This window comes from Esox lucius, chromosome 18 (assembly GCF_011004845.1).
Source record: "Esox lucius isolate fEsoLuc1 chromosome 18, fEsoLuc1.pri, whole genome shotgun sequence".
In the NCBI taxonomy this organism is placed as follows: domain Eukaryota; kingdom Metazoa; phylum Chordata; class Actinopteri; order Esociformes; family Esocidae; genus Esox; species Esox lucius.
Window position 1 is genome coordinate 11,733,861 of NC_047586.1, and position 23,142 is coordinate 11,757,002.

General features: G+C 40.2%; 1 protein-coding gene across 2 annotated transcripts in view; it reads left to right on the forward strand.

The window, feature by feature from the left end:
* The window catches only part of scara5 (scavenger receptor class A, member 5 (putative)), a 50,371-nt gene that overhangs the window by 13,835 nt on the left and 13,394 nt on the right, over window positions 1-23,142 (forward strand). For both annotated transcript variants that reach the window (XM_010882563.3, XM_010882564.3), the window contains exons 4-6: window positions 15,617-16,291; window positions 19,642-19,722; window positions 21,028-21,135. In XM_010882563.3, coding sequence (XP_010880865.2) covers window positions 15,617-16,291; window positions 19,642-19,722; window positions 21,028-21,135 — 864 coding nt within the window. The remainder of the gene's footprint in view (window positions 1-15,616; window positions 16,292-19,641; window positions 19,723-21,027; window positions 21,136-23,142) is intronic.

Sequence of the window (23,142 nt, forward strand, 5' to 3'; positions counted from 1 at the left end):
ACATAAACAAACATCCAGTCCATTTTTTAATCCACATTTGCTTTTTGTATGCGAATATTTTGGAACTCTCTATGAGCTGGGCAGGACTCTCCTTCAATCTGCTGACATCTGATCTGCTGAAAATCTGCAAAACATTGCGTTTTTTGATGGATGAAAGAGAGGGTTCACATTTCTATGTCTTGTAATTCAGCTGTAGGTAGCTGAGAGATCACAGCAGTGTTTTACATTTTTTTTATTTCACCTTTACTTAACCAGGTAGGCCAGTTGAGAAATGATTCTCATTTGCAACGACGGCCTGTCTGAGATAAAGCATACACAACCGCGTACGTTTGGAGAAGCATGCCATGGTGACATGCCTGCCTGTAGAAAGTAGCCAATCAATTTAATTTCTTTTTTTACATATTGTTTCAGTGAATCAGAGTTTAATGCGTTTTCCCTCACTTACCTACTGACCAAACCACACTAGGGAATTAGGAAATGAAACTATATATTGAAAATACACAAAATGTCTTCATTGGTCGTAAGTCTCTACGCCCCACTGAAGATTATTAGGAAGTGCAAGGTGAATGGCCCCACCGGAACCCTACCTAGATCAGGCCATCTCACTGAACAGAACTGTTTAGCGTGGCTACTCAGTGTACGCATGCATGGGACAACAATATGCCCGGCGCTACACAAATTAAGCTTGTACGTTAGGCTGGCAGGCCCAACTTGAATTCCTTTTGAAGTATGCCAAAAAACACTCTGGAGATTCAGCAGCCTTCATGTGTTTTGAAACTAAATGGAACTCTGAATGGAACATTTGACGCAAACCCAAAATGGCACATCACCCTGTCCCACCAAGCGTGTTGTTTTTAATTCATACTTTAATATCACAATAAAAATAATAGTGTATAAATAATAAAGTGTGGAGAAAGGTGTATATAACTGTAAGGGGGGAAAATTGTCATTTAAATGCATGAAGCTTTGAAGCACTGCCATAATAAAATTTGAAAAGGGTAGATTTTTAACAGGCCGTTTATCTAAACCTTACGGTCCGTAGCTTAGTATGTTTTCACACTTTCCATAGACCAATTCTGTTGATTAACCTCTGGCCACTGCTGGCGTGAAGTATAAAAGATTGTAATATATTTTCAAACAAATGATTCTGTTCCAAATTACAGTATACTTCACATTGTTTTGAATGTACATTACTCTCCATATGGCTAGTTAGAAAAATGACACATTACTCTGACAATCACAGTAACGATCACCCACCTCCTCAGGAACTTTTCTATGTGGTGATCTTTTATCACACCTGTTGGCAGCAGAAGAAGCAATATTGCTAGTGGAGGATTCTTCCAGTGGCAAGAGAGAATAGATAGAATATCGATAAAACAGTTTAATCTCAGTAGGATTCAGGTTAGCAGAGCAGTGAGGTAAAACCGACTCACTCTTTGTTCTATAGCTAGGTCAACTCAACCTTTCCACATTATATTGAAAGTGTATGAGGAGTGACCCAGCTAGTATTTAGGTTACAATTCAAAGAGAACTCCCAGTGGGGACCTCCCAGATTAAGTCTGGCTCTCTTAGTTGCCCAATAGGGCTTAACAGTTCTTGAGAGTGTTCCAGTTAAGTTTAACAACCTTTGGGATCCACTCTGTCTCTCTTATATAAACTGTGGTGTGCGCTTGGAAAGCCATCCTAGTTTTGATCCTACATGTTTTATAAGGAAAAATAATGGACTTGTTTGGCCAGTGTTCCTAGATCGGAAGAGACCGATAGAGTTGAGAGGAAGACGGTTTAAAAAAAAGACAGTGTCAACCTATAAATGTTGCCAAGAAACGTAAAGGAGGATGTCACTGAGAGAATGTACTGTATTCTCAGTTCTCTCTATGCTCAAGAACTGATAGTGAAGAGATTCAAGTTCCTATTTTGGGTATATAATGTGCCAAGCTGGAGTCAGCATTTATTGGGTTTACAAAACAAATTGCAGCTGCTTTAGAAATGTTGAGCTACTTGAGTCTGTTCAAATGCCCTCTATGAATCATAATAAAGTGTTGCCTAGTTAAGCTATCGGCTCTGGGAGTTATTAACCCTGTTACAGCATGTTCATGTTTCAAAGCATGAAAACAAGGATTTGCTGGAAAGGGGTTATGGGTAATAACTGCTCCCCAAATCTTTTCTTGCATATCCCTTTTCCAAATGCCCGCGGGTCATCTGGATCGTCTCTGTGCATGCCGTATTAAACAAGCCAGATCAGATCATTTATTGTTCTGAAGGCCAACTACTGTGCCAGTCACGTCTTGTTCACACACGGCTTGCATTATTTGGGTCATGCCACGTTGATTTCCAATGTATAAGGATGTATGCTTGTATGGTCGATTTCTATAAACATACTGTTTGTACCATACATTTACCAACTTTAAAACGTGTAGATTGATCCAGATCCAGAAGTGTACAACCCTTTTTATATCTTTTATACTTATATTAATCTTTTGGTAAAAAACATGAAATGCAAAAACAGCGGCACAATAAGATACTCTTTCATAGCACCAGTCTCAGAACCCTGAACGTGTTCATTTGTAAGTATTGTTTTTAATTATCTTTACAATTTAGCGCATATACAACTTTAATCACTTGCCCTATCTAAACTTAGTCGAATGTCGAAGGGGGGAGAAGGACAACTGCTTGTCCTTCTCCCCCCTTTATCTCCCCCCTCTTGCTTTGTGGGTGCCTTTGCTTCAGATAGTCCTGAATCAATGACAATATGAACATTACTCAGCAACAGGTCATTTTAGTCCAAAATCGAGAAAGAAATATATTCAATACTATATAACAAAAATACATAAATGTCATACTTCAATATTTCATTAGTTTTACATGTGCAATTATAATCTTTCTTAGTCGTGCATATTATTTTTAAGACCCACGCGCCTTTCCCTCTCCCAAATCATGTACTTCTAACAATTTGGACCAATGAAACCATCTGCCTTTTCTATGGTATGATGTATGTGTAGGATATGATCTGGTAAATAGTGCAAAAGATGAAGTAAGGCAAATCCCAAAACCTCACTTCATACTCAGAACCACACTGCTGGCCAACATAACCAACAGTTGTCAGATTAGATAAAGATCTGTGGTTTGATGCCCACCTCGTGGGGTTTTCATTAACTGTGACCAACTAGAAAAGCACCACTCAGCCAAATTATTAGACGACTTGGGCGAGGCAGAAGACGTTTCGATCCGGTCAGAGTTCTTGGGAAAATAATGAGAAACTGAGCTTAGCGTTATAATAAACAATATTTGGACAATGTCTGAAGTTATTTTGGACCATATTTATTTATAGACTTCTTAAATATTATACAACATAAAAATTCACATTAATCTAAAACACATGTCCTGCCCAGTTTATCCATAGAAAAACATTCTCAGTGTTTAGTACAAACCACAAATCAAGCCACTCCTCGTAGCTTAAAGAGAACCGCAATATAGTACAGCCACACCCAACACTGCAACAACTATTGGATTAATGTGCTCATTTACAAGTTATTTCCTATTTTTATGTATGTACAGTGGATATGTGTGAGAAATGAACTTTCCTATAAGCTTCATAAACAGTCCAAAAATGACAAAGGCTTTCTGCAAACACATGTAGCTTGGCAACAGAGTAAAATCCCCGTCTAGAACACTCTAGTCTCCAAGAGCCCTATTTCACCCGCTTGCCATCCATTCTTCTCGGGAAAAGCGCCTCTAATGAAGTTCTGAGATGACGTTCAGGGTCCTTTGTGCTTATTACAGAGGAATTAATCCTTGGAGAAGGAGGGTTCTCTATAGACTCAATGGGAAGTCATGAATGGAAGAAGAAAATCCATTCAGATAGACAGAGAGAGAGTTAAACAGCATGTCAATTAACAGATGAACCCTAATTGGTCGGGGGCTGTTGCTGGAATGTGCACTTTGCAACTCACTAGCCGTTATAATGAGTTGTCCCCATGTGCTGAATTAATTCCACGCAGAGTGTTTTGTCAGCTTGTCTAGTAAATATAGTCAGGGGTTAGTGACAAGAGGGCAGATGAGCTGATACCATATCTGGACTGGATGTTTACATTTACATTGAAGTCACTTAGCAGACGCTCAAATCTTTTTTTCTTTTACTGGCCCACTATGGGAGTACTGTTGATAATAACATCCTTTCATTAAAACATAGTGTTGGGAATTGTTGATTGAATCTTAGTTTTTTTTCATTTGCTGTCAGTGATCCCTTCTCACAGACCGGAACAAAACCCCTTCATACTGAAGAGGTAATTAAGCACAAGAGATTCAGAGGCCTCATGTTTGGCTGTGTTCAGGCTGTTTGTGTCTTGGCTGCCGTAGGGTTTTCAGCCGCAGAGATTACACTGCTGTGAAAACACACAATGCATGATGGCGGCTCTCAGGGTGTTTGCATAGTTGTATCATTCAAACTATGTTTGCGGAGATGATAAGCAATTGGGGAGCTAGAACAGAATGTACATACTGAGGAAACGCAATCAATTGTTTGTCTCATGTCCAGGCTCTGGGGTATAGATAGCCCTGTAAGCATGGCAGGAGGTTGTGTAATTGCCCTGGGCGTCTTTATGACGTCCCATGATGTCTGGGATAAGAGCGTCTGCTAAATCACAGAAGTGTAAAAATGTAAACGCAGTGTTTTGGAGAGTTTTGTCTGGGGAACAGTAGGTCAGACAGGGCAATTTTCTTACATTTGTGGTACTGACAAATCTACAAGCCATGACAATATATATATGCCCTCATCCTCTAATGTTCAAGATTAGTAGTGGATAGATCAAAGAGCTTCAGCTTCATCTTAAAGTCAGCTTCAACCACCAAGTCCTATCTCAGCAAGATGTGCACTTTTAATCCCACTCACAAGTGCGAACAACAGAAGCCAAGGTTGTATTCCTGACTTAATGTGCATTCCAGCAACTTGGTTTGGTTAAAATTACATTATACACTCCCTGAACTACATCCTGGTCTTTTCTGGTCTGATCTGTCCATTTTCCAGCTGACAGTCGTTCCATTGCCTTTTGTTGATCACATGGTCTAGACAGAGACACCCTTTCTGTCTGATCTATATAATCCACAACAGCTGGCTAATTTTGTAACATTTATAAGTTAATGTAAATACCTCTTCTGTTAAAAGTGACACAATTAGGTGGTGGTTATTACGTTAACTGGTGACCATTTAAATAAATGGCGTAATAATTATGTAACTCGTATTGAACTTGTTTACATGGATAACTTTCATCTACGTAGGTGTACATACCACTGTCGACTACAACACCAACAAACTCATGCACATCAAACATCAACTTACAGTTGTGCTCATAAGTTTGCATATAAAATGGTGACATTTTGGCATTTATTTTGAAAATATAACTATTATCACATTGTTGTTTGGCTCCTTTTTAAATCATAATGATAACAGAAATCACCAAAATGGCCCTGATCAAAATTTTATATCCCCTTGAATGTTTGGCCTTGTTACAGACACACACAGGTGAATATGGCAGTTGAAGGTGAATTTCCCACACCTGTGGCTTTTTAAATTGCAATTAGTGTCTCTATATAAATAGTCAATGAGTTTGTTAGCTCTCACGTGGATGCACTGAGCAGGCTAGATACTGAGCCATGGGAAGCAGAAAATAACTGTCAAAAGACCTGCGTAACAAGATAGTGGAAAAGGATATAAAAAGATATCCAAAGCCTTGCAAATGCCAGACAGTACTGTTCAATGGAAAAATCGGGGATCTCTTGATACCAAGCCAAGGTCAGGTAGACCAAGAAAGATTTGAGCCAAAACTGCCACAAGAATTGTTCAGGATACAAAGAAAAACCCACAGGTAACCTCAGGAGAAATGCAGGCTGCTCTTGATAAAGACGGTGTGGTTGTTTCAAGGAGCACAATACGACGATACTTGAACAAAAATTAGCTGCAGGGTCAAGCTGAAAGAAAAAAGCCTTTACTGCGCCAATGCCACAAAAAAGCCTGGTTACAATATCCCCGACAACACCTTGACACGCCTCAGCTTCTAGCACACTGTAACTTGGAGTGACAAGACAAAAATAGAGCTTTATGGTCACAACCATACACGCTATGTTTGAAGAGGGGTCAACAAGGCCTGTAGTGAACAGAATGAACCATTCCCACTGTGAAGCATGGTAGTTGCTCACTGATGTTTTGGGGGTGTGTGAGCTCTAAAGTCACAGGGAATCTTTTAAAAATTGATGGCAAGATGAATGCAGAATGTTATCAGAAAATACTGGCAGACAATTTGCATTCTTCTGCATGAAAGCTGCGCATGGGACGCTCTTGGACTTTCCATCACAACAATGACCCTAAGCACAAGGCCAAGTTGACCCTCCAGTTGTTACAGCAGAAAAAGGTGAAGGTTCTGGAGTTGGCATCTATACCGCTTCATAGACAACAATTACAAAAGACTGCATGCTGTAATTGATGCTAAAGGGGGCAATACACAGTATTAAGAACTAAGGGTATGCAGACTTTTTTTTCATTGTTTCCATGTTTTGTTTTATGATTGTGACATTCAGTTATGACCTACAGTTGAATGTGAATCCCATAAGAATCCCATGAGAAATCCCATAAGAAATATTAGACATTTGTTTTGCCTGCTCACTCTTTCTTTACAAATGGTACATATATTACCAATTATCCAGGGGTATGTAACTTAACTGTAACTGTAACTTATTACATTAAATGGTAAGTTATTACATTTTTCACTTTCATTACTTAGTCTAGTTATTATAATTTGAAAATGCAATTACATATTGTTAATACGTTAACCATTCTTACAGACCAACCAAACACCCCTCTCCTCCACAATATGTATCCCTCCCATAACACTGGGAAGTTTTGGTTTGAGCGGCGGATCAAAGTTTACTTAAAGTTCATTCTAAAAGCAAGAGATTAAAGCAGAGTCTATGTCTTGTCCAAATAGTATGCAAAAGGATTTTACCGTCAAGAATAATTTACGATTTTTGCTAATGTAATAAACCAGATTTATTCTCCCGTATTTGTACACATTCCACTTGGAATGTTGAGACCTCTCGATATAGGTCTTAAATAGCTCTGGCTGCTTGGACAGTTTGGTGGTGAGATTTCCCTCTTCAAAGCAACTGAAGCGGATATTCGCTTGCGTTACCTGTCTGTCCCACTCTTCGAGGTTGTCATCCCAACATGGACGCTTGATTTGTATCCACCACAAACAGAACTCACACTATGGGGATCGATGGCGAACTGGAAGTGCAGAAGACATTAGGCAGCTGTTTCTGATCTGTTTTTACTTCAACGGATCACTCATCATCCCCCTCAACCAGCTCAAATTCTCGCTAGTTTGGCTGTTGGAGAGAAACCGAATGGCTAGATGACGGTATCTGAATCAGCAGTCAAGAGACACACTGGCTTTTAACATGGATGGTCAAAGCCAATGTAAACCAAGCAAGGGCCATGGTTTTAGATTAACTGGGCACACAAACATAGGAAAATGTATCCTTCATCAAAGCCTCCAGGGGTGGGAAAGGGTTATAGTCTTTTAATTAAATGGAACACTGCAATCAGGGAATGTGGTGTATCTTTATTATAAGACTTTGAAGTTGGATGACAAGATACATTTCTTTGTCCCAATATAGAGGTTGATCATTTCGACCCTTGCATACACAAAGCCAGTGTCAATACGACAATGGATGTGTGTATTAATCTTGAGTCGGGCATCAAGTAACGCAGCTTTTTTGTGGCTGGACAACTGAAGACCTTTCACATTGGCATGGTGACCGCAGCAAATTGAGCAGGCCATTTTAATAAGCTTATTGAAAACCCTGAGAGGCCTAAACAGCTTAGCACCTACATAGCACCTACAGGCTCAGGTCTGTGACTTCAAGGATTTATTTCTTTTTTACCTCAGTTTCCAAAGCCTTTTACTGCCTGAATGCGTCATTACCGTGTTTGATGTGCGCAGGACTGAGACCCGAACACAAACGCTAATGTGTTCCAGATGACAGACTTGTCACAGCCTACACGCGCACTGATGTGCCGAAAACCTGGCACCCTTTGACAGCTCACAGTGCTGCTAGTCGGAGGAAGCCCTGACGCGCCTTCAAAGAAAGACATGATGGCACTGTGACTCCCTTCATTCTCAATTTGCCCTCAGGGGAATATAGCTCTAATAGCCCGCTCTGTGTGTCTTCTGGACAGTGACTCTGTGGTGTGGACACTTACTGAGAAAGCCCAGCGAGCTCCCCAGAAATGTCGTGTTAGTATGTACTGTAGGCTCACATTAAGATATATGAATTGGCAGAGCCTGGGTGTACCTGTATATTTTCTTACCTTTCGTCAGCCATATAAAGTTTCTCTTTGATTTGTATTTCGGCTGCTTCTTGGCCTGTCTGTGACACTGTGGATGAAAGAGGTGAGCTGGTCTGAGCAGGATCCCGGATGGACCTCCCTCTGCCTTCAACTCCAAGAGACAATGAATGGTCCCATTGTGGGGTTTGTGTGCTGGCTGAGAGCCAAGGCTGTGTGGGCCTACATGTACCGGGCTAGGAAATGCATGCCTGGATGATAACGTAGTGGCACATGATGCTACTGGGCTCTGGCCTGGCGTCTACTCTAACAGTCTGTGTCCTCCTCAGCTAAGCCATCTATTAAGAGACCAGGCTTTAGAATTGCAGCCATGTCAGTACCAATCATTTGGAAATGTTGGTGTTGCCACAATACAACAGAGCATTGGAAGACATTGCCTGTTAATTGATGTGCCGCAAACAAGCAAAACCATTTGAATAGTAGGCAAAGGATTAAAGTATGCAAGGTGGCTAGAAATATTTGTCTACAAACATTAGTCAGAGGAGATCTATAATTTTTGTAGAGCATACAAGTTGTTTGTCAATTGTACTAGCATATGTATTGGTGGAAACGTGACTGGTGACGACATTAATGCTTAGCTTATGCAGCTAGGAAAGATATTAACAGGCGACTTACTATGCTACAAGTAAGTTGTTATAAGGTGGCTTTGCGCACACACAGGGCCTGGGGACCCACTGGCTGTTTTAATAGTAATTTGGCCATTAGTGAATGACATGGATACAGTCAAACTGACTGACGTTTCTTACTAAGGTTACCTCCACCATAAATAGCATCTATGTATGCCGTTTGCCACTGGCCGTTTTAACAGCGTATTAGCCAATAATAAGCTTTACCGGTACCGGTACCGGTAACTTATGGAATAGTCATAAGATTTAGCAATTGCTAGCGAATCTGCCAAAGCTATTTCATTTCATGGCATAATAACTTATTTTTTATAATCAGAAGAATTATAAGAATTGAGCAATTGCTAGCGAGTCTGAAGATGAACTTTTCCATGCCAGAAACAGTCACAATATAACCGTATACAGTTTCAGTTAAGGCTTAATATATCATAACTATGTTGTTAAGCCAGCAAATTTGTTCGAAAATCCACCAAAAACATTTGCAAAATAACCATAAACTATTTTATTTCAGGCTTACCATAATGTAGATATTAATGGTTTTAGCCAGCAAAGTTTAAGTCTATATGGAATAATGTGTACTACCCATCGTCTGCGAGGAGATACGAACTCGGGACCTATAGTTCACAAGGGTAGTCAGTTAGTCAGTCACACACTCACTCAGTAAGAGACATTCGCTCTTCTTAGCCAGCTCCGCTTACACGGTCTGGCAAAAACAGCCATTTCCCTGGGTCTGTCTCGTCCTTCTAGTGTCTATAGCTTTCATGCAGACATGTTCAAGTGCATTTTGGTAACCTTTAGATACTTAAACACTTTTGATACTAAGACATTTAAACATTTACTTATTCAGACATTTGACATTTACACAGAGTTTGTCCTGTGTTTCAAGTGGGCATGTAATGCATGTTGTCTCTGTTACTGCTACCCAATTGTGTCTATAGGTGTTTTATTTACTTCTTGTTGTTTAGTCTGTCTAACCACACAGTGTTTAATTGTTATCATTTATTATACATTACTTTTCTTTATCCCTGGGGGAACGGGACTGCACACAGGGAGTGCATATGAAGCCGCCCCTGGGCTTACTTTCTGCATGTAGAATTTACTTGTCTTATATACACTTGGTAAAATTCTAGGTGGACCACTCACTGTATTTTTGGTAGCTAGGGAGACTTGCTTTTGTAAAGTAGGTTAAATAATTAAGGGATGTGAAGTCATATTCAAGTACTTGGGTCAATAAGATTATTACCATGCAAACACCAAAATGGCGTTCATCACTTTGTTTGGTCATCCATCCATTAATAGGCCGCCAGTGCATATGAGCCTATCAAGCTAATCCCATTATTTAATTAAAATTTACTGGAGTAGCAGTCTCAATCCTGTGTTCATAATGAGCGGTAATATTCTAAAAACATTGTCATAAGCTTAAACTTTCTCTCATTATCTCCCTTGTTAGATTCAAATCAGACTTAACAATACTTGTTATATCAGTTACTACATTGGAACTCGGAGGTTTACATACACTTAGGTTGAAGTCATTAAAAGCTTATTTTTCAACCTCTTCACAGACTTCATCAGAAGTTTACATACACTAAGTTCACTATGCTGTTGAACAGCTTGGAAAATTACGGAAAATTATGTCATGGCTTTGGATCAACTACAGAACAACAGCAGAGGACTTTGTGAATATGCTGGAGGAAACAGGAACAAAAGTATCTCTATCCACAGTAAAATGAGTCATGTATCAATATAACCTGAAAGGCCACTTTTCAAGGAAGAAACCACTGTTCCAAAACCACCATACAAAAGCAAGACTGCGAGTTAGCAACTGCACATGGGGACAAAAATCATACGTTTTGGTGAAATTTCCTCTGGTCTGATGAAACAAAAATTGAACTGTTTGGCCATAATGACCATTGTTATGTTTGCAGGAAAAAGGGGGAGGCTTGCAAGCTAAAGAACACCATCCCAACCCTGAAGAATGGGGGTGGCAGCACCATGTTGTGGTAGTGCTTTGCTGCAAGAGGGACTGGTGCACTTCACAAAATAGATGGCATCATGAGGACAGAAACTTATGTGGATATATTGAAGCAACATCTCAAGACATCAGTCAGGAACTTAACGCTTGGCCGCAAATGGGTCTTCCATATGGACAATGACCCCAAGCATACTTCCAAAGATGTGGCAAAATGGCTTAAGTATAATAAAGTTATGGTATTGGAGTGGCCATCACAAAGCCCCGACCTCAATCCTATAGAGAATTTGGTGGCAGGACTGAAATAGTGTGTGTTAGCAAAGAAGCCTACAAACCTGACTCAGTTACACCAGTTCTGTCAGGAGTAATGGGCCAAAAGTCACCCAAAGTATTGTGGTGAGCTTGTGTAATGCTACCCAAACTTTTTGACCCATGTCAAAAAATGTAAAGGCATTGCTAAAAAGTATTAAGTGAGTGTATGTAAACTTCTGACCCACTGGGAATGTGATGAAAGAAAAAAGAGCTGAAATAAATTCTCTCTACTATTATTCCGACATTTCACATTCTTAAAATCAAGTGGTGATCCTAACTGACCTAAGACAGGGAATGTTAACTGGAATTAAATGTCAGGAAATGTCAGTTGAAATTTATTTGGCTAAGGTGTATGTAAATTTCCAACTTGAACTGTATCTTTTACAGTAATTGATGGGTGGTGTTTTTCTATGATTCGTGCACATCGCCCTCTTGAAGCAATGTTTATATAAACAGGAAAGTGTCTATTGGCCAAACTTCCTTTATATGACTCTGCTCCCCAATAATCAGGATGACTGTTTTGGGCCTATTTATTGTCCGTCCTAAGCCATGGCTTTACCTGTCAAAACACAGGTTAAATACAAATAAGTAAAATTGCCAGAGCTCTCTCTCTCCAGACATCCCTCTAGACAGTCAGACCTGTGAAATGGACTGTACTGTAAATAATATGTATGGTTGGCTGGGCCGGGGAGAGAGTACTTTCTCATATGCAGGAAAGAGTCGATGATAGAGAAAAAGATCTCTACATTTGTAATGATTTCTTCAGGTGGAGGATGTTCTGTATATCTGCTTCTTGTTATCTGGACTACTTCAAAAACATACTCATATTCCATCTTTCTTTTGTCAAATGACTCATATAGGTAAAAAATATGTTGATTTAAACTGGATTTGATAAAATGTTTGTTAATGACGGAGCCTATGTAGAACCTTGAGCCTGTCAAAGAAATGATAGCTAAATGTGAGTAGAGGGAGCCATGACTGTCAGGGCAGATAAATGGGCATTAAAACACTCCCAGGTTAACCTTCTCTGTCCAGAGGTGCTTTCTCTTTTCAGCACAAAGGCTCTCCCCTGCACAGTGTCTCAGTGTCTGAGTGACCTCTATTCCATGCATCTGTTTCTTTTACCTGGTCATATCTTACAGCTCCCTTCAACTTAATCAGTTACATGTTGTACGACAGATGCCTTCATATATTTGCATTAGTAATATTTATATCCTCCTATGGGCAGAATCAAAGAGAGATGAGAGACCGTTTGCTTGTGGTTTCGTGACAGTTTAAGTGTGTGTGTGGGTGTGTGTGTGTGTGGGTTTGTGCGTGTGTGTGTGTGGTACCCTACAATTATATGATAAGTCTTCTTGATATTTCTTATTCAAAGCTGATTGACAGACATGGCAGAGGGATGCATAGCAAATGATAGTACTAGCAATTTATGATTCAATTAGTTCTACTTCATCCATGAGAAGATTCCATCTGCAGGAATGTAAACAGTTGTCCAGCAGCATAGCAGAGTTCTCTCGGAAATCCCCCATAACAGCTTGTTCCTCACTAAACATAACACAATGAAGAAATGTATCACTCACTATTTGAATAACATTTTGTCGGATATAGTTCAAAAGTTCAACTTAAATGTGATAATTCACAGGGTGTGGTCTAACCATGAGGATAGAAACAATATCATCTGTGTGTCTGTGCCGACAGGGGCAATGCCATCGGCGGCATCTCCATGTTGAAATAGTCAATTTCTGTGTAATTTGCTCATCCCTCCTGTTCAAAAGACCCCAACCCAATTATCAGAAAGGATCAGAGTCTGATCATGCTCATCAGACAATGATGTTGGATGCCCCACCCACTTTGACTACATAAATGCAGTGGGACAAATGATCAACAAAAAATCATCTTAGGCTTAATACCGAATACCAGTGACAGGTTTTGTTCAAATTTAGTCTCTTAACCTCCTAGAATTCAGATATAATTCTAATGGTATCTGACACTAGATTCACATGAATCACATCAGCTGGTGCTGTTACAATTTTGTGAAATGACGTGCTAGGGTTTCTAGGCACTGATACAGCCCCTTCTTCCATGGAGAGATTCAGTGATCCTTGGAGAGCTACATGGAGAGAATAGTGAGCCAGGCCGCTCCATGGTCTTCTTTTGCTTGGTTCGAGAATAAATGAGTCACAGCAGGACATGGCAATCACCTTCCCCACATATGGCATTTGGTATCCATTAAGCTGGTCCCTGGCCAACTCTGGGTGTGGGGCCCAAGCCCCAAGCACCATCAAACCCAACCTTAGCCCCCTTTGTTCATATGAGCCTCTGAAGGCACACAGGTGCAGTTGACCTGGCAAACTGTCAAACTGCCACAAGCCCTTTTGGGTTATGTGTTTATTGTTTTGACGTTTCTCAGAGACAGAAATGAGGACCAGGTCGGTCATGGGTAATTACCAATTCATGCCCCGCAAGGCTCATGGTTCTCCAGGGACTAGTCTACTGACCAATCACAGTGTTTGTGTTTTTGTTAGTTCCAGGTCATTGGGTTAAGGAGCCCATAATGTTTTATGGTGGGTATGTTTTTATTTTTTATTTGCGATATATCCACTGGCAGAGGTCTGTTGCTGAACAACATGCAGTTGTTTATTGAGACATTGATATTGGTCTTGTGCAAGAGAACTTATACTCTTGTTGACAATAACACACTTCCACTAGGTCAAAAAATCCCCTAGATACTGAACTCCTGGGACTGACACAGAACATGTGTGAGGCTACTATTTTATGAAGATGCTTGTTAAGAGGCAAAAACTGGATAATCAGGAACATGCATTGGGTGTGGGTATGTGAAATCCAATAACAGGAAAAGGAGAGGAACATGGCCTGTATTCTTCAGTCTTCCTATTCTTGAACTAGTTTGTGAGCAGCTGACTAGCACCTGGTCTTAGAGATCGTCTTGCACTGTGACATCCTGTGAAATTCCGTTATGTACCAGGACAGTGAGGCCTCTGGTTAAAGCAGATTAACACCCTCGCAGAGATACTTCATGCGTTGACTGAAATACTTTATAGACTCTCTAGTATTCATGGAAGGCAGTCTAATGGAGGAATGGGGCTTTTGGCCTCACCTATTGACTGTTTCCATGAGCAATCCAAGTTACTGTTAAACACACCCTTGTTTGCGTTTTTCTCTGGAGCTAATGCCACAACTGGAGTAAATGTAACATGGGCACGTTTGAACTTCATACATCTAAATCCCTTCCAGAGCCTTTTTGCTTTATTTATTTGGGTTCTCCAATTCCTGGAAACAGAAATCCATCTGTGAATTTGAAAAATACGATCCTTTGTGCATTTTGGAGCATTTTTCTTATCTTTGTGTGAGTTCTTATTATTGGTCTGAGGCAGAGCAGAAATGGTCAAGGTCACAGTAGAATATGCTGTGCATTTACAGGGACGTGGGTGTCTACAAGAATGAATAATCAAATGCTTAGAGAGTGCAGACTTTCAGCTATACAGTATTCATCTCAGTCCAGTCTTTCCTCTGAAATGTATCCTGCTAGGAAACAAATCCATCTGTCTTAGTTCTGTATTTTTTTTGGCTCATTTCTATGTTACTCTTCAACCCACGTTTGAGCTGAAGTTACAGTACATGAATTATTGATTAATGACAATTAGGCGTAGCTTTGTGTTAAAATTACGTAATATAATATTGTCATTTTAGAATGACAAATCTCTGTAGTTAAGGTTATTAAATTCAGTTCAGCTCATTAATCTTATACATAATGTATGTGTCTTTTGTGCTACCATGGAGTGAATTAAGTAATGAAGTAATTAAATTAGTTTTGACCTACAACAATTGAATAATTGCTGTGGTGACAGATGAGAAGGTGTTTTAGATTATGTACTAGGAAATTGGCCATTTCCTTCCATTTCCCCAACAATTATTTTCTCAATTTGGGCAACATTACAGTTTTTTGGGTTCTCAAAATGCTAAGGTTCTCAAAATGCTAAGAGGATCTTGTCAAAATATCTCCCTGGTTGACTGCATTGTACTAAACAACAGAACATCACCTTAAAAGGCAAAGTAGTAGATGTTAACAACTAACAGGTAGTGCCAAATTGATTTGAAAGTGGTCACTATTTTGCTCTTTTAATAGTAAGAAAACTGTAAGTGTCATTAATCATCATTCCAGTGACGTTAAGTGATCCTATTGGGTGTATTCCAGTTGAAAAATATTTAGGGGCCATATGTAATACTTGTGCTTGGTCTATATGGGGATGTAAGTTGTATAATTGAAGATCTAGTGTCTCCTCTCTTCTTCAGTGTCCAGGTCCCCGACTTCATCGGAAAAGCAGGAGGCACTCATGGAGAATATGACCCATTTGGGAGATCGCTCTCAGCAACTCCAGCAGTCCCTGGGTAACATCTCCTCTCAGGCAGACCTCCTGGAGAACATCTGGAAGCTGGAGAACCTGTTCCAGAACCACAGTGAGTCCTTACAGCAGCTGGGCCGGGCAGTGCGTGGTCTGGAGAGGGACATCAGGGATCTGCAAGGCCACTCCCAGTTCACAGACAGCACAGTGTGGCAGCTAGGGGAACATGTCTCCGCCCTAAACCGCTCCATCCAGAGGAATGTGAGCGGGTTAAGCAATCAGTTGGCCCTGGCCTCAGTCTCGTTGCAGGACCATGACCTCCTGCTGAGGAGTGCGGCAGACCAGGTGGATCAGCTTAAGGAGAAGCTAGAAGAGGTGGACTGGACAGTTGGTGCTGTCAACCACACATTTGTCAGCGACATCAGCATCCATCACCTGAAGATACAGGACCTGCAGGGGCAGATCAGCAACGTGAGTCAAGACACAAGGTACATGAGGGCTACTCAGATACACATGGAGGAGACCTTGAAGAACGAGGTGGAGATACTCAGCACCATCACAGAGGACCTGAGGCTCAAGGACTGGGAGCACTCCAATCTCCTAAAGAACATCACATTCTTACAAGGTAATATCAGCCCCATCAATGATCTTAGGCCAGAACTAAGTGTATGGTATACAATTCTTCTAATATTACTGAGTTCCTTCAGATTGATTATGTTAGTTTAAGAAGTTAATGGGGATTATGGGAACTCTTCAAAAATGTGTTTTCCGACAATTTTATTTAGACTTTTTATTATACTCAATGACCTTGGATAATGGATAATGTTAAATATGTACAGTTGAATTCGAAAGTTTATATTCACCATAGCCAAAAACATTCAAAAACTTAAACTCAGTTGTTTACAGTTCCTGACATTTAATTTTAGTAGAATTCCCTGTCTTAGGTCAGTTACGATCACCACTTTATTTTAAGAATGCAAAATGTCAGACTACTAGAGAGAATGATTGATTTCAGCTTTTATTTCTTTCATCACATTCCCAGTGGGTTTATATACTCTCAATTAGTATTTGGTAACATTGCCTTTAATTGTTTAACTTGGGTCAGTTAGCATTCCACAAGCTTCCCACAATAAGTTGGGTGAATCTTGGTCCATTCCTCCTGACATAACTGGTGTAACTGAGTCAGGTTTGTAGGCCTCTTTGCTCGCACACGCTTTTTCAGTTCTGTCTATAGGATTCAGGTCAGGGCTTTGTGATTGCCACTCTAATACTTTGACTTTGTTGTCCTTAAGCCATTTTGCCACAACTTTGGAAGTATGCTTGGGGTCTTTGTCCACTTGGCAGACCTTTTGTGACCAAGCTTTAACTTCCTGACTGATGTCTTGAGATGTTGCTTCAATATATCCACATAAGTTTTTTTCCTCATGATGCCATCTATTTTGTGAAGTGCACCAGTCCCTCTTGCAGCAAAGCACTACCACAACATGGTGCTGCCACCCCCATTCTTCAGGGTTGGGATGGTGTTCTTTAGCTTGCAAGCCTCCCCCTTTTTCCTGCAAACATAACAATGGTCATTATGGCCAAACAGTGATTTTTTTGTTTCATCAAACCAGAGGACATTTCTCCAAAACGTATGATTGTTGTCCCCATGTGCAGTTGCTAACCACAGTCTTGCTTTTGTATGGCGGTTTTGGAACAGTGGTTTCTTCTTTGAAAAGTGGCCTTTCAGGTTATATCGATACATGATTCATTTTACTGTGGATAGAGATACTTTTGTCCTTTGCTGTTGGTCCTTTGCTGTTGTTTTGGGATTGATTAATGTAAAGCAAAGAAGCACTGAGTTTAAAGGTAGGCCTTGAAAAACATTCACAGGTACACCTCCAGTTGACTCAAATGAAGTCAATTAGCCTTTCAAGAGCTTCTAAAGCCATGACACCATTTCACTGTATTTTCCAAGATTTTTAATGGCACAGTCAACTTAGTGTATGTACACCTCTGACCCACTGGAATTGTGATATAGTGAATTAAAAGTGAAATAATCTTCCAACAATTGTTGTATCATGCACAAAGTAAATGTCCTAACATGTCATGTTTATAGAGATTCAGACCCTCTTGTAGTATTTTCGTAGAAGCGATGTCAAAGATCACAGCTTTACATTTTCTTAGGTATGCCTCTACCAGCTTTGCACACCTGGATTTGGGATTCTCACGTCATTCCTTACAGATCCTCCCATGTTCTTTCACATTGTGCTCCTGGGATGTTTCAATTCATCCTCATTTTAATTAATATTAATAATTGTATAAACCTTTACACAATTCTATCCTTTGGCAGTCACTGCAAAGTGTGGGTCCTAATAAATCCATGTGTGTGACTTTCTTAATCTAAATCAAGTTATAGAGACATCTCAAGGTTGACACATTTCTAAAGATGTGTTTTCATCAGCATGGGGTATTGATGGCAAAAAAAATGTAATGTGGTCAATTATAACACAAGAACATTTTGAGAAAGTTAAGGGGTCTGAATACTTTCTGAAGGTACTGTATAATGTTTATGGGTGGGACAGTGTTTTATCTAAGCAGGAAACAATTATAGGTTACATTTGGAAGCCTCCATAAACAAGGAACTCAGCCCTGTCATTTGTCCCAGTACACTTCCCATTTGTTTGTCAAGTGTGGGTTTAGCCAGGAAAGCTGCACACCTTTTTTGGCTCGATGCCTCCTCCTTCCCTTCATCACACTATCCCAATGCTTCTTCATGTTTCACGCCTGCCTACCAATTTGGCAGGTGTGAACAAAAATGAAAAAACGTATTGCAAGAACACATTTTTAACCAGTTGAAGTAAATAAAGAAACTGATGTTTTGGTCTATGGACCCCTGAAGCACGGGAACATTTATAATCGTCACACATCCACTTGATTAAAATTAATGACCTTGGGATTGATGTGTTTGTTGTTTTAGTGAAGTCTGGCTGAGAGAATCACTGTGTCCATTTTCTTCATTCACATGGAAATGTGATTATGATTATATAAACATCTAGTGGTATAACAAAATAAGGAAAATGTGATTTTTTTAATGGATATTTTGAGAAATGGTCATCTGAAAAATCACATCACTCATCTAAAAAGAAAATGTTTTATTCATCACTCATCATCGGAAAGGCGGTGGTTTACATAATCCATCTAGTTGAAGTGATTTATTGCGTTTTCCCTTGATATTCAAATAGTGCATCAGCAGAATGTGGTATCTCTTATCCCTGATACACCACAACATTTTGGTTTCTAACAAATTGCTCTTCGTGTGAAAGTTGCACACTGTTTGACCTTTGTAGGGCATGTTTGTTTTTGTTGAATGTTCTCAATTTAATTGTTAAGACTGTAATATGTATTCATCCCACTAAAACAAACCAATCATCATCAATTAACTGGAGTAGTTTTTCCTTCAGGCCTCCCAGGTTGAGAAGATTTCAAGCCAACCTTTATCTCCTTTTTCTCAGTAGCCATTCACTAACTTGAACAAATGAAGATGTTTCAGGTCAGGAAATGTGGAGTGGTTCAAAGCTAGGCCAAGACAGTACATTAAGAGGTTACCTTAGGATCTAAGGATAATTTCACCTTATTAAGAGGTTACTTTTTTACAGGTCACTTTGACAAAACAGAACTAATGTGTAACTCCATTGCAGTCCTATTATGGTAACATGTGGTTTCCATTGTGGCCAAGTTTGATTCTGCAAACAGGTCTGATGTCAGTAAACTGGATCCAAGTACAACAATCTGTTGGATAGTGTCTACTGACCATATTTTAGATACAGCTTTAACCTTAAGCTCTGCTTTCATCAGAGGGTGTGGTAAAACATGAATGGCATACCAAGAGTAAGCTAATGACTTTAGAGATGAAGTCACTAGCTTAAAAATACTCAACTTAAAAATCTAATTGTTCACATCAGATCACTGCTTTAATTCTATTATTTTCAATAGGGCCTCCAGGACCGAAGGGTGAAAAGGGCGATCTGGGGCCATTTGGGTCCCCTGGTGTGGCAGGCCTCACAGGGATGAGAGGTCTGTACACTGTACAATGTTTTCATTTGCCTTATTCAATCTTTCAACATACACAACAGTTTTCATACATTTTTCATCCATTTCCCCGAGATATAGCTCACGGTAATTGTCCAAGCTCATGAAAAATTGTAGCTTAAACCCTTGTAGACATTATTTTTAAGAAGAAAGCAAAGCAAGTCTCCCTTTAGGAGTATGGAACATGGCCATTTGTTAAAGGCATTCCAAGCACTCCTACAAAGTCTCTCAGTCCACTATTCTACTTATAAAAGTGTTGGTTACTACTTAATAACTCTCCCAACTTGGCTCTCAGCATCCTGAGAAAAAGAGCTGGGGCATTGCTTTAGATTGTCTGGCATTACATAAAATTATTAATAAAGAAAGGTAACACTGGAAAATAAAACTATGCCTTGCAAGAGACTTGTCATACTCAGAGATCCAGATAGGACATGTTGTTTTGTTTCTTTAAAATGCATGTCAAATATCCTAGTTGAAATCAATCAATCAAATGTATTTATGAAGCCTTTTTACCTCAGCAGTTTACACAAAGTACTTTTACAAAACACCCGGCCTTAAACCCCACGGAGCAAACAACAGTAGTGTTGAATTTCAGTGGTTAGGAAAAAATCCCTAAGAAGGCAGAAATTTAGGAAGAAACCTAGATAGGACCCAGGCTCAGAGGGGTGTCCAGTCCTCTTCCTGCTGTGCCGGGTGAACATATTAAGAGTACAAATTGTAATAATTAATAAATGCATGTGGTCCGGAGTCTATTTAAACTTAGTCCAGGTCGGAAGCATGACCAGATGGACAAGGACAGGGACAGCACAGGGGAGGTGTCAGGTATCTTTTTGATCTGCAACACAACCAGGTGGACTTTGGACAGGGACAGCAACGGGTCTCCTCAGGTTTGGGCCAGGACCGCATGTCCTCCTAAGTTTAAAATGGCAGGAGACAGGGACAATTTAGAAAATGCATTCCTTATATCTACAAGGATTTATAGTGGAGAAGGAGAACTGACCCTACTCCCCCAGCACAATAATATAGCAGCATAAGACCTTGGGGCTGAGACAGGGGTGTCGGCTGACAATGTGGCCCTATCTGGGGGAGGCCCCTGACAGGACCCAACAGGCAGGAAATCCATCCACCCACATTCCCAAGCATCCACCAAAGGGACACCCACCAACTGCAACCACCCTGAATGAGGGCCGATTATTGCCAGCAGAGTACAGCCCAATTGCACAAGTGCGCAACAGAGAGACAACATCAGTGAAAATAATTGAAAAGGTTTGTCAAATGTCCTCCCGACAGGTTTTACAGGAGAAAAGGGCGTACAGGGTCCAAGGGGACTAAAGGGACCAAACGGACCCAACGGCCTACCGGGGGAGAAAGGGGATGTGGGACCCGAAGGGCAAAAAGGTATGTCGGATATTACTGCAGACAGCTGTAGAGTCATTGTCATTAGTTAAACTGTCTTGACCTGTTGTCTCTTTGAACCTTAGATGTTATTGCAGGGCACACCTCTATCTCCCTTATCCTACAGTGATGGCATGTTCTCTGTTAGGCTCAGGGAGATAAAGGCAGAGAGATAGAGGCTCAACAATTTCTGCAGGCCTCATCTTAACCCCTAACCAATTTTGCTTATCAGATGAACTGCTCTACTTAAAACCTTTCAGAGGGAAATACAGTGTTGTGGGGAAGTGACCACAGAAAGGTTTTTATTTGGACGTATGGATATTTGCTAATTTCAACACTTTTGACTTAGGGCAGCCCAATAAATAATAATGACAAATTAAACTTTTGCTCTAGCTGTCTGTTAGTCTCTTACATTAATGAGGAGGAATTTTGTCCTCTCCTTACAGATCTGCTTGAACTGTGCAATTATTTAGGACTTACGTGTATGGCTCGCTTCAAGTCCCTCCACAGCAATTTTATTGGACTAAGATATGTGCTCTGACTGCCTCTCCATAGCCCTTCATTCTTAATTCCTTTTTTTAAATTTTGTTTTGGATTCTTTCTGGTGTTTTGGGACATTATCTTGTTGCAAAATTCATTTTTGCTTCATCTTTTTGATAAATGGTGTCGTGTGTGGAGGTATTCAAATTGCAGTCCAGGGTGGCAGGTATGATGGACTGCACTGTAGGACAGTATTGTCTTTTCTCCCTCTCACTTAGTTGGTCAAACCTAAACCCTAAGACATGACCATTGACAATAGACACTTGTTGTTCCTTGACACCATAAGAGTGTACAGCCATGTCTTGAATCCTGTCCGACCTAAAACCTTGCTTCTAGATATCCTTGTCTTCTTTCGTCACCTTGTGTTAGGAAGGATATATGATTGGAGACCTATAGTGCCATATCGTATTTTTCATAGATTTGACTCCCCACAATGGGCCTATTCTGTTTCTCCATGCTAACCAAACAGCTGTTTTGGATCAGTTTAGTTTGGCTGAACTGTCTGATGCTGGAGGCTCAAACCCCTGTGAACCTAGAGGATTACAGTGTGATCTGGGTGCCCCGCACAGTCAGTCTGCCCTTGCCTCCTGGCCAAATTCGTTTGTTGCACTGAGAATACAACACACAGAAAACAGGGTTAGATAAATACTCTGTAAAACAGCAAACGTGCTTTGCCTTTTAGTGATGCTTATAAAAGCACCCTTGTGGAAAAGGGAGAGATATGTTGCTACTTTTTTAAGCAGACCTTTATATAACGAGGCAGTTTCCTTGTGTACATTTTACTGTGAGGTTGAACATGTTTGGCGATAGCCATTTGAACTAGAGTGGGTGGTTCAAATTTCTCTACCATCCCACACATTACAATAAGGATCAGCTCAGGTCACTTTTAAACATTTGGTGATTCTGTTTGGGGGCCACTGTCAATTGGCTGATGTTCTGGAATAAAAACAAAATCTAGATTTTGTGAGTTTTAATGTGAGTTAACAGGAAAACTTTCTATTTTTCTGCATTATTCAAGGTTTCAGACAGAAAAATGCAGTACCAATCCCTCCACAAAAGGAAACCCAGAACCAAACAGGTGGAAGCAGGGGTGGTGGGTGGGTTTTCATATGCTAGTGTATGCTAGTGAGACCAGCGCACATTGGACTGTGCTTTAAGCTTTTTAACCCCAGCAATGTTTATATATTCTAATAATTAATTTGCTTTCTTTTGCCTGGACCCCTTTTTGTCTTTTTTTTTTTTAATTTGGCATACAGCCATTGAGTTTGATCAGAAGATGAGAATGGAGCCACAAACAAAACTATAGCCTAAAACAATAAATGTCAGATCATGGAGAATCAAATAATGTTAATTTAGGCTTTTGGGGAAACATTCTCAATATATTGTCTCTGTTTTCTGAATCCACAGAATTTGGCGAGGCAAGCTAAACACTGAAAAGACTGTAGTTCACGAGGACTGTAGTTCCTTTAA